The sequence below is a fragment of the Lissotriton helveticus genome, chromosome 8, assembly GCF_964261635.1.
Source record: "Lissotriton helveticus chromosome 8, aLisHel1.1, whole genome shotgun sequence".
NCBI classification, from domain to species: Eukaryota; Metazoa; Chordata; class Amphibia; order Caudata; family Salamandridae; genus Lissotriton; species Lissotriton helveticus.
Genome location: NC_136069.1, coordinates 1,153,945,183 through 1,153,961,978, shown reverse-complemented (window position 1 = coordinate 1,153,961,978; position 16,796 = coordinate 1,153,945,183). Strand labels below are relative to the sequence as shown.

General features: G+C 43.1%; 1 protein-coding gene across 1 annotated transcript in view; it reads right to left on the bottom strand.

The window, feature by feature from the left end:
- Window positions 1-16,796, bottom strand: part of SLC9D1 (solute carrier family 9 member D1) — a 291,927-nt gene that overhangs the window by 225,193 nt on the left and 49,938 nt on the right. The window contains exon 4 of the mRNA XM_078658065.1: window positions 2,029-2,220. Coding sequence (XP_078514191.1) covers window positions 2,029-2,220 — 192 coding nt within the window. The remainder of the gene's footprint in view (window positions 1-2,028; window positions 2,221-16,796) is intronic.

The window sequence follows — 16,796 nt, the reverse complement described above, 5'->3', positions numbered from 1 at the left end:
GATGGGAGTGATGGACGAATATGATGTGATATCAATGCTGGTGTATGATAAAATGTAAATAAAAATGTTTAAAAAAAAAACATCAGATACAAGACAATGTAGATTGTGACACGTGAATAACAGATGTGGCAGAGTGAATAATCTGGTCAAAGTAACCACACTTCTTTGCACCCAGATGAATCGTCATACTGATTACATTTCTGTACTTATTGATCCTTAACCTTATCTAGTGAACGGACCTCACTCACGAAATGGTGAGAGCTGAATGAAAACTTGATTTGTTCCTATGGCATACCTTTCAGTGAATGGCCCATAACAGGGCCATAAACTGCAGAAAGTGGAAAGAAGTACGGGTCAGTTAGTGGAAGTGCACGCACAGGTGTTCACAAGTGGGAAGAATCGAAGATTAGGGGTAAGTGTTGGAAACTGGGTTACTGGTTGAGGGAGGTGAAAACCTACTGAAGCAGCAACTCCAATTCTTGTCGGTGAAACATAAGAAAACCCCAAATTAACCTGTGCTTATCTCTCTGGTAGCTTGGCACAGTCAGACTTAACTTAGAGGCAAGGTGTAAAGTATTTATGCAGCACTTAACAGCAATAGAGTGCAAACATAAGAAAAATCACACACCACACCAATTTTGAAAAATATTAATTAGAATAGATTAGATTATTTGAGATAAAAAGTACAAAAATACTTTTAGTAAAAGAGGAGATATGCAATTTAAAAGATTGAAATGAAAACAGTGCTTACAAGCACAAAGCGCTAATTGTGCAGGCCGACCAGGCTTGAGCGCGGGCCGGATACAGGGACCCAGTTAGTTCCGCTGAACAAAGTATCTTAAATCCTGGTTTGTAGAGCGGTGCAAGATCACATGTCGAGGATACATTGAGCAGGGTCAGTTCCGAGTAGCTGCGGGTTGGAAAAAACAGAGTCCTGCGTTGTCAACTAGGATGCCGCTGATGAGGGACTTGCATCAAAGATACGCTGTCCCACAGCATGTTCTGAAGAAGCATAGGGGTTGTGGGGCGGAGTCCTGCGTCATTGTTGAGTACGCAATTGACGGAGGGCTTGATATGTGAAGGCCTGCGTCAGAGATGCATTGTGCAGCTGCGGTTCTGAGGAGACTGCGGGCTGTGATGCAAGATCCAGCATCGGGGATGTGTCACACTGCAGCTGTTACGGTGCACCAGTGAGGAAATGCATTGCGCTGCAACAGTTATGCTCTCAGGAGCACAGGTGGATTGGCAGAGCACCTTCAGGCCCAGGTCCAAGGGTCCTGGGATGGCACCGCTTGTGGGCTAGGACTCACAGCAAGTGGAGTTCAGGTGCTGGGGTCAAGCTGATTGGAACTTTTTTTGTCCATGAGGCTCTGATCAGGAGGCAAGTTAACTAGCCCTTGGAGTCACTCTGGTGGTCCTGGGATCAAGATGCAGGTCCAGTCGTTTCCTCAGGCAGCAGGGTAGCAGAATAGCAGTCCTTCTTGTAGAGCAGCACAGCAGTCAGTCTGAGTCTTCCACAGGTCCAGAGATGTGCTGAACAGTTGGGTCTAAGGGTCCAATATTTATACCTGGTGCCCACTTTGAAGTAGGAGAACGTTCTAGATGTTTCTCCCCAGAGGGATGTTACACAGGTTACAGGTGCCAAATGGTTAGGACAAGAAAATGGCAACTCTTGAAGTCTATGTGATGTCAATGAGAATCTCTTAGTGACAAAGATCCTCGTTATGTGTCCATATTTCTGACACATAATTTTTACCTTCACATCATATTCGTAACCATATTAAGTATTGTATTCATCTATAAATCTTACTAAACCTACCTCAAAATTATAGTGGTTAGGATGTTGCAGTGGATGCAATTTTATTGTCACTAGAAATGCAAACAATGTAATACCTGAAGAAAACATGTATGCACACTTCGTTTGCAGCACTATACAAATGTAATTAATTCTAAAGCAGCGTAACATATGCTAGTGAACAACGTGACAATTGTTTCGTTAAGCAATCTATATATATATTTGTATATTACCCTTATGAAATGACGATCAGCATGTGTCATGGTTGAATCACGAGGCTTTGTGAGTATATACTGGTTGTTTTGAGAGTCGATAAGCATGCTGAGCCCCATGTCCTCCTCCACTTCATGCTTTGAGGCATTTCTTTTAATGTTCGGTACATTCTCTTCTACCCTCAGAACTGCCTCAACATTAACACCTTCGACCTGACAAAGAAAATCATAAAATAAGCACAGTTTAAAACAAAATTGCACTATTAAAGGAAATCTATTGACAACGCACATCGGTTTCTGCATATATTCCACACAAAAAAGAAATGATTGACTAGAGACTTGCCTCTAGGTATACAGTTGCTAAATTGGGCTAAGCAGAATAACTACTATTGCTCGTTTTTTTCCAGACTGATGGTGTAAGGATCAAAGTACCATTCAACATACTTGCCAAAGATTAGTTAATCTTTGTAACATTCACTGAGCTCCTTCTTTTGAATGGCAGATCACTTTGTAGATTCCACCAAAATAATTTTAATAGGTTTCGTTTCATGAAAGCAGCACAATATCTATATTAAGAATACACATAAAAAGCATTGCGTAAAAAAGATTTTGGATAATGCAGAATACAGATGTACTAATTATGTCATGGTCATCAAGTGTGTACAATTTCAATTTTAAATATTACTTACTTTTCGTGTATAATATATTGTGTGGGATATACATTTACACCGGAAACACGTGCTGGTGGGATCTAGATCACCAATAGTCAACCCAGGGACGATTTAGGACTCTTTATGTGATGGGTATAGTTTGTTTTTAAGTCTCTCACGAAGTAAGCTCCCTTGGATAATGCATAATGTTACATTTAGAAGGCCAAGTGAACCATCTAACAAGTTGCGTGGTTATTATATTAGCATACAGGCTAATCTGCTTTCATGTTTTTTAGGAAACAGATAGAGCAATGAGAGCCGTTGGCTTGCAATAGGTCTTTTGCAATGCAATGTTTTTAGGAGCCCCAGAACATATCCTGGGTAGAATGTAGAAAATGTGCAAGTACATAGTTAAGGTGGTAGCCAGTGTGGCTACCGGGACCATATCTCTGGGATGCTTAAGAAGCTACAAGAGTGATGCGTCCAGAGAAGGTTTAATGTCATGCCTCAACCACAGTTTTCAAAATATTGCAGTAAGCTTTAAGCAATGGAGAGGTAGGTTAAGAGCGGTCAGAAGGGAATAGGTTAGTAGGGATCTTAAGGTCTAAAGAGTACAATGTGAGAAAAAATGTTGCAGGTAGATGGAGCAAGTTTATGAAATGTTTAACTGAAGGAAATTAGAAAAGCTATGGATTTCACTTCTTTCAATTTGAAGACTTTGTTCCAATATGTTTAGTCTAGGAGTATGCATGATTGCACCTGGATACCAAGATGTTAGGCATTCTGCAAGCACCCTTTCTCGGACTTTAATAGCCATGTATGGCCCTAGCAATTCTCACAGTGTAAAAAGCTGTTGATGCAGGTAATCACAACTATTAGTCGGTGATTAACACATTGAATCCGCTTACTTCCATAATTATGCTTTACATTAATAAAGTGCATTTCTCTCTCCTTAATGGCGTGGTGTAAAATGTAGCCCAATGCAGACAGGGACTATTAATTCTTAACACAGCTGTCTATGGATTACTACACATTTATTTACCTAAGAAAGGAAATGAGGTGAGCTGTGTATTGTTTGCAATGGGTAGATCCAAAACGCTGAGGCTGTTTAAAGTGCACTGAAGACACTGATATGATATATATATTTGTATGCACAACTGGTAATTGCGCACCTGGTTAATACAGATATTGCAGTGTATTTTATTATAATTGTATTTGTATCTCGCTTTCTACCCAGGACGGTGCTCTAAAACACTACGCCGGGCAGAAGCCTGCTCAAGACAATAAAGATTAGTGTTTAGTCCAGGATTATTAGTTATTGTTGGTTATAGGGATTAATCATGTGCATAATTACAGCCGCCTTGTGTACCAACACAGATATAAACAATGGATTTAATCACAGTCAATGAAAGCACCCTTCACTTTTTTGAGATACAATAACGGGCAGTCACAGAATTTTGGGGTGCACCACGAATTTTGAAATACACAATTTTCTCCTACTACGACAGGGTACAGATTACAACTGCCCTTAGAAGACTTAAAAATGGCACTCAGAGTGCGCATATCTATTTATCATTTATTGACTGTAAAAGCATTTCAAAAGAAATGCCGTAATTAAGGACATTGACTGAACATAAGACAAAGGCATCATATAGGGTGGTTACTGTACACCAAATAGTTACCAGAAAGAGGGGGGGGGGGAAATCAAGCGTGTTGTTGATAGACAACTAACTGACAAGGCAGACTTTTTACAAACATTCCCAAGTGTAGTATGATACACAGGCAGTAATTAACACATTTCCAAAGACTGTGGGTAGGGTTTGTTGGTTTGTGCTAGGTGTAACTGCGAAGTTGCATCTTGCTACATGTTAAAAAATACCAAATAAGTAAAATATTACAAGATGGCCTCGTCCCCTAATATGGCAGGGTTGTGAGACTTATAATCCTTACCAACAATATAACCCACACTCCAAGATGCACCCTTCACAACTGCAGTGGTGTTTTGCGAAGAATTAGGAACAATGAGAAAACCAAACCAAGTGAGTGTCTGTGTGTCATACCGTGACAGGTGGTTAAGGCGTGAAAGTCCCATGACAAAATGTATCTTGCTGTACAACCCCAGCCCACCTGCCACACCTGAAGAAACTGTAATCCTAGAGATACACATGAGTCAGGGGTTCAACTTGAAGTTGAGGACTTCAAACTTGGACATTTTTGTGATTACTCACGAATTGCTCAAACACCTGAGGTAAACCAAATGCCCGGTTTTCAGGCTGCACAAACAGATGTAAACTATATACATAGCATGACGGAAGAATGCACACACAGTAAGCACAGTCTGCTCAACTTGTTTCCTATCAGTTTGAGTAGAACTGGGCTGGAGCCTGGTGGAGCATATTTCCCAGTGCAATCTACCAAGATGACTTCTCTACACTTTCATCGATTTATGAGCATATCACAGGGCTACGTTATAACATTAGTAGGAAAATGTGCCAAGGTGCGTGAAAGAAGGACTATTGTCCATTCACTTTTTATTGCTTATGGTTGGCAGCAATCATATTTCTAGGTAACATACTTTGCTTTTGTTGGTCAATGATGATATAGGATGCCGAATGGGGCAGAAAGGCTGTGCACAAGAAAGGGAATTAAGTTAGACTATTGAACTATACTCGGTACACATTATGGTCTGTTTAGTGCTCACAAACATACTTTAGTATGCACTAGTTTTCCGCTGGTACATATATGCAAAATAAATCATAGACAATTGGCTAATTCACAAGCATGTGTGTTTGCATAAAATGAACTGTGCCTTCAGCAGGACTCTGTTGGCAGCTAGGCCTGTTAGATTATAGCCTTCAGCTTCATCTTCTGTGTCAATTCTCCTCCCATGCATAGATACACCATTGTGTATCTCCAATTTGCTATAGAATTTGTGGTGTAGCGGGATAACAACTTGTGCAGATAGATAAGGCAGTGTCCAACAGCTTGGATAACCATACAGATTTGTGTGAATGTAACCACTCTTCAAGAAGCCAGTGAAGTTCTTGAAGGCATGCCGTGTATGGTCTGATTGTCTTGGATCTCAGATCTATTTGACTGCTCTTTCTTGGGCCGTCTCTTGATTTGAAAAGCTTCACTTTAGTCAAGTTTATGCACAAGACTGGAGAGGAGCTCGTCACGTGGTCAGAGCTGAAGAATGGAGGATTGTCCTTGAGCGACAGAGTTGCAAGAGGGCCCTCTTGTTGTGAGGTGTCTGTTGGGGTCTGACTTTGTACCGGTTCTCATTGTTTGCCTTTTGTTTGTGATGGATAGTTCGGTAGTTAAGAGAGAGGCACAATTGGGCACAGAAAGTGATTCTGGTGTTGAGTACTGGAAGGCAATTTTTCTTCCATGAATCTTGAATTTGTAGAATATATAGACATCAATAGTTGTTTAGGCGACCAGCATTCACATTGCAGTGGGCAAGACTGCCAATAAGAAGCGGATCATGTCACTCTTGTAGGGTGTTACTTATTAGCATTAAATATATTGCAGTGCTACAGGTTACCAATATATGGTCATCACATCAGCACTCGTAATGTGGTGCTAATAACATAACTGAAATATTTTGCAGTGAAAGATTTCTCATACCTACTGGATAGAAAATAAATACTTGTGAACTTCCAATCGGCAGACATGGAAAAAGGACTTATCAGACAGTGAATTGATGTGTGCTAAGAACATGCATTAAAAAATGCTTCTGTTGCTACTGTTAAATACTACATGGCAGGTCACATTAGCAACAAGAGGTGCTATTCACAGTCAAGTAATGCCCAGCAGTGGAAATGAATGCTAATTTAATACATAGCCTGTAGTAGATCAGACCACTAGTTCAGTTCATAACCTACTGTGGCATTGATTACTAACAGGGATGATAATGTGAGCAATAATGAGTGGTGTACTAACAATGAATATCAATTTTGGCTTTCAACGAATGGTGAAAATCATGATGCTGCAATTTTAAACTAAGACCACATACTTTGTTTAGAAAATAGAGGATGTGAAATTACCACAGTGTTCTAAATGGTTTACGTTTCGTATGGGGAAATAATAGGAAACTGGTGTTACGAAACAGAATTCTACAGGCAATTGCTGACCACAAAGCTTTTTCGAGGGAAAAAACGTTCCCAGTCTTCACCTGGCAAAATTTTTCCTCGGAGAAACCTGGGGGCAGTACAGTTACATGCAGAATACACACATATATCATTATCATATAATTATCACATTACTTGTAAAACCGATGCAGGAAGAAACTCCCTTTTCTGTCCTTTTTTTATATACCTCAGAATTGGGGGTTAAATATTGTGGAGTAGCACAGAACTCTAATAGGGTGCCGATCAATTAAGTAATGCCTTGGCTGCTACCAACAACACAATGCAATGGCACCGGTTTCTAAACAGGAATGATAAAGTAATCCCCCCCAAAAGGATTTAGAAACAACTGCTTTAGTAAAAGAGTAATTAAATATATGATGTTGCTTTCCAAATAAAACCTCATATCAAGATGTGCAGATACAACAGACGTGTGGTTTAGAAGGCCTAAGTAAAGAGGTGTGCCACACAAAGATACTAACACGATTAGTGCGTTTAAGTCCCAAAACATGTATTCTCAGCATCTCACCCATTGCCAAATCCAAATAACAGACGCTGACCTAAAAACAAGCAGTCTAAAAATGATACATTCGGGCTGGACTGTTACCATGAGGCACAGGGTCAAGACTGATTTGCATATGGCCATGTCTGAACTGGGGTGGTGTGGTGAGCAAAATAACAATGGATTAAACCCAGATCTGTGACTGGGGAAGAATGCTTTGCCATTGTGCAACATTCCGTCCATCATCTTGTGTGTTTTGCTGTTCACCCTATGTGGGAAGGGTATGCCCAGACGTGGGTCCCGTGCTCACTAAGCCACTGGAGTCCAGAAACCGGTCCTAGGATGCTTGATTCCGGTACAGGGAAGACATGGCTTGGCAGTTCGGGCTGGACTGTTCCCATGAGGCACAGGGTCAAGACTGATTCTGAACTGGGGTGGCTTGAAGAGCAAAATAACGATGGATTAAACCCAGATTTGTGACTGGGGGTGAATGTTTTGCCATTGTGCAACATTCCGTCCATCTTTGCTGTACATACGTTATATACAGATCAACTACTAAAGAAATACTTCAAATAACTAAGATGCTTTCTCACTCTACACCTTCCCTTACCAACAACATCCTGACAGCCATTGTTAAAGTCACTTGCTTGGCTGTTCACATATTCTTTTCTACACAGACCAATGTATGTTTTGTAGGAGTGTGGTACACCACCCGGACTCTTGTACCAAATCCTTCCATCATCAATCTTTATAGTGTCTTGGAACATTTAAAAAAAATATTTTGCCTTTGTGAGTTTTGACTATTGCTTACACCTAATGGACGCTTCATTTTCACCCAGTCTCCAACACAGAATCAATGTCCCTCACAAAGTTGCTATTATCAAAATACTGATGTCTTCACCTGCATCTCTTTCTTTCTCCATTCACCCAGCCCACTGAACTAACCCCCTTTTCCCCCAACCCATCCTCTTTAAGAGTTCAAAGGGCGATTTCACATTGGAGAAATGGGGAGGAATATGATGTTATTTGCTCCCAGCAAGGCTATCTTCCAATCCTAACGGTTTACCCCGTCCAATTCTATGCTCTCTTTCAAGGTCTTGCTTATACTTTGTACTGGTCCATTGGTTTTGGGAAGGTAGTCAAACTCTTCTTATGCTGAACCCCACAAACTTTAGGATACATTTCCATTTCAACCGAACAGAACTGAAGTCCATTGTCAGAGAAAACAGTTAGGAATACTCTTTCTCTTACACAGCTCTTCCGAAAACCTAATTATACCTGCAAACAAGGTATCTTGCACATACCCACCTTGAGTTGAGATCCATTAACAGAATTAAGTAAGGTGTATCATCTTCTCCTGTTAATGGTCAAACTATATCAATAGTTACCTAATTCCATAGAAAGTTTTGAAGAGTTCTACACACCATGGAGGTATCTGTCTAGCACACAAAACCTTGTTGCTATTGTTGCACTCCTTGCACCATCTCACCATATGTTTCACTTCCAAGTCTACCCATGGCCACCAAAGGGTTGAGCACATTCTTTCTTCAGTCTTAGCTATCTTCATGTGCGCCAATGATTTCCCTTGTAAACCTTACGGAGGTACAAACCTTGTTCCTCTTAACAAAACCACCTAATCAGCTGATAATTCTCCTTTAACCATGACAATGTCTTGCTTACCTCCACAAACTTCCCAGGTAGCATCAGCTCTATCACTTCTGAAAACGGAGGGCTTGATTAAGAGTTTGGTAGACAGGGTTACTTCATCACAAACATGACGGCTATCCTGTCTGCCAAATTACAAATCCATTATACCATATGAATCTTGTAATACAGCGGACGAGATATTGGTCATGTTTGTGACGGAGTATCCCAGCAGCCAAACTCTTAATCCGGTCCAGAATTATTTTTCCATTTCCAACTTCCAGTCATCCTCTGCTATCGTGCACATACACAGACACACACATTCACACTCATGTCCTCTTCACCAAAATCATCCTGAACTTCACTATTCTCATCATTCACCACTAAAAAGGACAAACTGCCTGAAAATACTTCACACCTGAAATCAAATCAAATTCCTGAAGAGCAATTAACAATCTCCTCATTCCTGAAGAGAGGGAATCTAACCCCTTTCTCATGGAGACTTCTAACCAGACTTCTAACCAGGGTTTATGGACTGAACATACCATAAATATACCTCACACTAAGTTTTGAAACTTCCTCAAGGCCCAACGAACAGCCAGAGGTCCCCTCTTGATGATAGAGTAGTTCAGTTCCAGTCCTCTTGCATATTGTGAAGAAAAGGCAATCAACTGATTTACACCACTTCTCTTTTTCAATAGAACTGCAATTACACCCTTAATGCTTGCATTGGTTACGATAAATGGTTTATCTGCTGGTGCAAATGCCTGCAAGCTCAGTCTATTCTTTAGATCTTCCTTCAGCTCATAAATTTCTCTTTAACGCTCCTCGTTCCAAAAATAAATCCAACTATTTACTCAGCAAGCTCCTTAGGTGGACCGATGTATCTGCATATCTCATCATGAACTTGCTGTAGTAACCTACCATACCTATAATAGACACAAGTTAATCTTTAGTGTAAAGCTCTTTTACCTCAGAAATTGCATCCACTAATTCTTGGGTGAGACACCTATTCCAGATATATGATGTCCCAAATAGTTTACATCACACATACCAAACTTGCATTTATCTCTTCTTACGGTAAGGCTTGCCATCATCAACGTATACAAAACTAAACGCACCACTGCATCATGTCCCTCCCTGGTGCCGCTAAAAATCAAAAGATATTGATAAAAAAGGTCTTTAACTATTCCACCAAAATTTATGTCATCACTCTCAGGAAAACTGAAGTAGTGGATATCAAACCAAAAGGCATTCTCTTGAACCTATGTGCTACCATTGGAATGATGAAAGCTGTCAAGTCTTGGAGCAGCTTACCAATTAAACTTGGTGATAAGCTGAAGTCAGATTAAGCGATATGAAATACTTTGCTCCGGCTAAGGCTGTCACTATCTCATCTCAGTTTGGAAGTGGGAACTTATCTCCTGCCACCTCCCTGGTGAGAGCTCTAAGGACAACATATAAGTGAATTTCGCTATTGGCTTTTTAGCAACAACTATTGGTGCCAATCATTTTGTTGCTTCAACAGATTCTATCACTCACATGTCAATGGGGCGTTCTAGTCTTGTGCACTTACAGGCACAAGGCTTACCTTCGCAACAACAGGCACTGTTTTTTTTTCAATCTTATTCTAGATTGAATACTGTTAACCCCCTAGTTCATTGCAAAAAAAGAAAACAATTCAAATGTTTTCTCTAAAGGTTTCACCTTTTGTTCAATTTCCAGGATTTGCATCCGAGGATTAATATTAGGATTAAATGTGACAATCTAAGCAAATCTAACCTAATAATCTTTGATGAGGCCACCCTATCAAATTGTATCCTTTGTTAGAAACATACAATTTAGCAATCAAATAGCTCCTTCCAAGCTCCAGACAAGCGTTAAAGTAACCCAACATATTTAGGTGAGTTACCCCAGTAACCTACAGGACACACATCCATTTTACCTAGTTTTATTTTGCCCTTGAAATTCTCCTCAAATATGGTTTTAACAAGTATGGGCAAATGTGAACAGGAATCAAATCTTATTGTAATATCTATGTTATCTATCTTTACTGTATTACTTAAGTGATCTTTGTCTGAATCACTAACTTGGTATACGACCTCATGTGAAATCACCTTCCCAACGTTGCTCTTTTTTTATCTTGCTTCTACAACACTTGTTGAAGTGTTCTTTTTTCACAAAACCGATTACATTTGTAAGGCAGGACAAACATTCATGCAGGCTTCATGAATTTGTTTGCACACACAAAGAATGCACTGCCCAAATTACTTTTGTTTTTCTTAGCATCAGACACAAGGTTTAACTTCTCATACTACTTCATCCACTTTGCCTTGGTGAGATTATTTTTGTTTATAGCAACACTCAGTTCTTTCACATGCCTTATTGTGTATTCTACTCTTTATACTATTGTTATCACCTCCTCTAGTGGAGATTCACCTTTTAGCCAAAGGTCGTCCATTGCTTTAATGCTATCACACTTGAGGGCCAATTGGCACCTTATCCTCTCCTCTGTTGCCCCACTAACCTTACAGTTTGAGGTTCTTTCCCTCAGACTGTTAATATAGTATACTACCATCTCATTTTCTCCTTGTTCCCTTAAGCCAAAGAGGTAGTGTTCCATGACTGAATTGACACAGATCGTGTCACTATCTTGAGAATACATTGTTGCTTTTCACCTCCTAAACAGTGCATGAGAAGAGAATACTTGCACTCAGCACTGAGATTAGTTGCACGTACCCTAGCATAGTTTACAAAAATAAATCTCCACTTTCTGTATTTTACTACTGGATCAGGGCTGTTTAAGAAAAATGGTGGTGGAGCTACATTGTGCAGTCTAGAAACCAAATGATGTATTACTGCATTCACCAACAGCAGCAGTACATGACACACAGTGCTCCTAGCTGTCCCTACAATTTCAATCTGTGCTGAACCTGCAAAACCAATATATTATATTGTTTTCATTTTTTAAATATTAATAAAACACCATTGCACTTGCTGTAAATAGCAAGAATAAAATGTACACACTGGTCAACTTCAAGTGGATGATGAGGTACCAGACACAGTAAGAAAGAAGCAACAAATTCACAAAAGAAATTACTTTCCCCGCAATGCACAGCCAAAAAACGCTCTTGACGGCAGCCGAAATGTGTCGGTTGAGGTGGGTTCGTTCAAAAAGTTTTTTCACTCTACGCATTTGAGGGTGGAACCATTAAGAGTGTTCAACGTCTGAGACGTGATCACCTGATCACGCTTCAGTGAGGCAAGGCATCGAGGAGACGGGAAGCGTTCTATCAACGACACCATTACACTCCAAGGTAAATAGGGAAGTGATTTCCCTTGAACTTGAGTCAAGTAGTTTGTCATGTTTCACATCAAATAACGTTTTTAATCTGGGCACACCCATCACTTCTTGCAGGCAAACACGCGATTGTGAACAACACATTACCGAGCGGATTACACTAACATGCGAGCAGCTTTACGCATATTTTTGGACAACGCTACTACAAGATGTGGCATCTTTGATTAAGGTACATGACCATGCTGAACGCTCCACTTGCATATCGTAAAAACAAAACGAGTAGCATATCCTAACTATTGATATATTTTTTCGATAGGCGGGATTGAACCTTCAACAGTAGTTGTATAATTGGGCGCGGGGTCCAGTTGAAATCAATGTGAGTATGGACATTTGGTTCTCCCCACTCACTCTCACTTACTGGGTGACATTGTTGAATCTTATACACAGGGCACCCTCGCATGTGCAAAACACCCCAATCAATTTCATGTACATGTAAATATAAACCTATACATTGAATGTTTTCTAATTTACAGTGCCTTTGGAAATGAACAGACAGAGAACAACCTCGATGAGCCTTCGATGAGATTTAATTTATTGTGATAACAATTTGAAATATATGCGACTGTTTGTTACCCCTGAAGAAGGGTCGAGATAGATCCGAAATGCATTGGGTATTTAGGTGTTTGTAAATGTTATGATAACACCTCATGTCCTCATTATCTGTTGTTTATGATAGAATGCAACAGTGCAATTTAACACGGATATTTTTGTTCTGATTTATCGTATGTTTGAAATATGAATTGAAGTGATTTCAAAAACAAATATACATTTGAAATTTCCATGGTTTAATGCGTATTTTTAGTTTTGTTACTATGTGAATACAGTAGAATACAAGTTTTTTTTATCCTTGAATCTTACCTTTGAGTTTTGTGAAACCTTAGGGACAAGGGTTGAGCATCTCACAGACCAGGTCACACTTGGCCTCGACAGTGCTTTTCAGTTAAGGGGGTGGGGCACTCCCTCAGTGAGGTTGCTCGCCAACAGATTGATTACTACAGAGTAAGAAACAAATTTATGTAATACTTGGTGTGCTAGTCTACTCTTACAGGCTTCTGAAACCCACCATAACATAGGTCTCCAAAGACATTTTGTGCACTTCTCTTACTAGCTGACAGGTGGTCCTCTTATCTCTTTACTCAAGTGAACCTCAGCTCTTTCTTTGTTCAAGTAACCTATCAATCAATCAGGTGGATTGTAAGCGCGCTACTCACCCATGAGGGTCTCAAGGCGCTGGGGGCGGGGGTCCGCAGATCTGCTTAGCCGAAGAGCCAGGTCTTAAGGGTCTTCCTGAAGGTTGTCAGGGAGGGGGCACGCCTGATGTCTGCCGGTAGCTCGTTCCAGGTCTTGGCTGCAATGTGGGAGAAGGATCTTCTGCCTGCTCTGGCTCTGTGGATGCGCGGGGTTTCCGCCAGAGAGAGGTTAGTTCATCTGAGGTTTCTTTTGGGTAGGTGAAAGTTGATTCTGTCGTGAAGTTATTTTGGCCCGTTGTTGTGTAAGGATTTGTAGGCGAGGGTGAGGATCTTGTAGGTGATTTTTTCTACACGGGGAGCCAGTGTTGTCTCCGTAGGTGCTGGCTGATGTGTTCGTGCCGGGGATGTCTAGGACGAGTCTAGCGGCGGCGTTCTGTATTGTCTGGAGTCTGTCGAGTAGGGACTTGTTGATGCTGACGTAGAGTGCGTTTCCATAGTCCAGTCTGCTGGTGATGAGTGCGTAGGTGACCGGCTTTCTTGACTCAGGGGAGATCCGTTTGAAGGTCATGCGGAGGATGCAGAGTGTGTTGAAGCAGCTGGAGGTGACGGTGTTGACCTGTCGGTTCATGGTGAGTGATGAGTCGAGTACTATGCTGTGGTTCTTAGTGTGGTCTGTGGGGGTAGGTAGGCTTTTGAGGGTGGTCGGCCACCAGGTGCTGTCCTATGCCGAGGGGGTGGTTCCAAGAACGAGGACTTAAGTCTTCTCAGCATTGAGCTTCAGGCAGCTGTTGGTTATCCAGACTGAGACGTCTTGCATTTCTTTCTGGAAATTGAGTTAGGCATTGGTGGGGTCTTTGGTGAGGGAGAGGATGAGCTGGGTGTCGTCGGCGTAGGATATGATGTTGAGGCAGTGTTGTCGGACGATGGCAGCGAGGGGGGCCATGTAGATGTTGAAGAGGATCCGGCTCATAGACGACCCCGGTGGGACTCCGTAGGTGAATTTTGTGGGATCGGAGAGGAAGAATGGCAGTCTGATCCTTTGGCTTCTTCCGGTGAGGAACAATCAGATCCAGTCTAGGGCTGTTCCTTGTATGCTGGCGTCGTGTAGCCTAGCGACTAGTGTGCAGTGGGAGACGTTGTTGAAGGCCGCTGATAGGTCAAGTAGGATGAGTGCTGCGGAGTGGCCTTGGTCCAGGAGGGTGCGGATGTCGTCTGTGGCGGCGAGTAAGGCGGTCTCGGTGCTGTGGTTGCTTGGGAATCTGGATTGGGACGAGTCAAGGATGGCGTACTCTTTGATGAATCGTGTCAATTCCCTGTTGACTGTTTTCTCTGCAACTTTGGCTGCGAAGGGGAGGAGCGAGATAGGCCGGTAGTTTGGAGGGGTCCGCTGTGAGATTCTCGAGCAGGGGCCTGACCTCTGTGCATTTCCAGTTGTCTGAGAAGGTGCCGGTTTTGAAGGTGGTGTTGATGGTGCGGTGTAGTTTGGGTGCGATGGCGGACGCGGCTCTGTTGTAGATGTGAGGAGGCAGGGGTCAGTGGGGGCCCCCGAATGGATGCCTTTCATGGTCCAGGCGGTGTCTTCGGTCGTGATCGGTGTCCAGTTGGAGATGGTGGGATGGCTGGTGTCTCTAGGGGGCGGGGATCCGGCTGTGGCGTCTGGTGGATAATCGATTAAGTTGTCGTGGAGGTTTTTGATCTTGAGGTGGAAGCAGGTTCCAAGTTTGTCGCAGAGGTCTTGGGATGGGGTGATGTCTGTGGCTCCGCAGCATGGGTTGGTAGATTCCTGAATGACACTGAAGAGTTCCTTGGAGTTGGTAGAGTTGCGAGGATTTTGTTGTGGATAAAATTCCTCTTGGTGGTTCTAATTTGGTTGTGGTAGTCCGTCATGTATGTGGAGTAGTTTTAGGTTGTCTTGGTGTTTCTCTCGTTCTTCTCTAGGCATCTGCGGGTGCGCCTGGCTTCTTGCAGATCGGTGGTGAACCAGGCGGCTTTCCTGGGGTGCTGTTTGCCAGGGTTGCGTAGCAGGGCGAGCTCGTCTGCGCAGTTGGAGAGCCAAGTGTGGAGTCCTCTGGCTGCGCTGTTTGCGTCGGATGCCCAGGTGTGGTCGTCTAGGGTGAGGGTGGAGTTAAGTTGCTAGTCGGTAACCTTGCTCCAGTTCCTTCGTTGTGGGCGTGGGGCTGGTTTGGGTGCCTTGAGTTTTTTGACGGCGAAGTGTACGCAGTGGTGGTTGGTCCATGGCGGTTGAGTTGTGTGGCTGAAGTGAATGTTGTTTCCAGCGCCGAAGATGGGGTCAAGGGTGTGTCCTTCTCTGTGGGTTGGTGTGGTGACGAGTTGTTTAAGTCCGATGTCGGCAAGGTTTCACGGAGGGTGGTGGATTGCTGGTCCTTGGGGTTGTTGAGGTGAAAGTTTGGGTCTCCAATAAGTGTGTAGTTGATTGAGGCGATGGCGTGGGGTGGGATGAAATCGGTGATGGTGGTTGCGAAGGGTGTCCGGGGGGCGGGTGGCCTGTAGACAAGAGTCCCTCGGATTGTGGCGTTGGGGCTGGTCTGGTCTGGATCTGGAAGTGCAGGTGTTCGGCAGTGAGGAAGGTTTTGCTGGGGGTGGTGAGGCGGAGGGTGCTCTTGTGGGCAATGGCGAGGGCCCCTCCTGGGTGATTTGGGTGGTACTTCCTCTGCATCTTGTATCTGTCCGAGATTGCGTTGTTGATGTCAGGGGCGGAGGAGGCGTTGGTCCAAGTTTCCGTGAAGAAGGCGATGTCGGCGTGAGAGAGAGTCGAGTAGGTTCCAGATTTCCATGGCGTGTTTGTGTACGGAGCGCACATTGAGGAGGATGCCTCTTAGGGTGTCGCCGATGCCGGCGTCAGGGGTGTTGGAGGCCGGGGTGGTGATGAAGGTCTGGAGGCAGGAGAACTGGCCATGGGTCGTGTTCGGCGAGGCCTGTTGGCAGTCTCAGAGTCTTCCGAGGTTGAGTGCGAGGAGGGTGGTAGTGTTGTAGCGGCGGATGGTCGGAGATCCCAGGTTCCTGGCGCTGGACGGGCACAGACGGGCTGGCCTTAGGCGTGCCAGCGGCGCGCTCGCATCTCGGCCGCCATTAAGTAGGGGAGGGACATGCAGATGGGAGGCAGGGGCGGTCAGGGGGCAGAGGTTTCGGCGAGAATGGGGGGGGGGGCTAAAAGCAGGCAGCGCAACAAGAAAAACGGATGGGCACAGGCACAAAGCGAGTCAAACAGAATGGGCACCAGGCAGGGGAAACAATTAAAATATATCACCACAGCAAGAGGGCACAATGCAAGGGGAAAAAAAGAATGAAAAC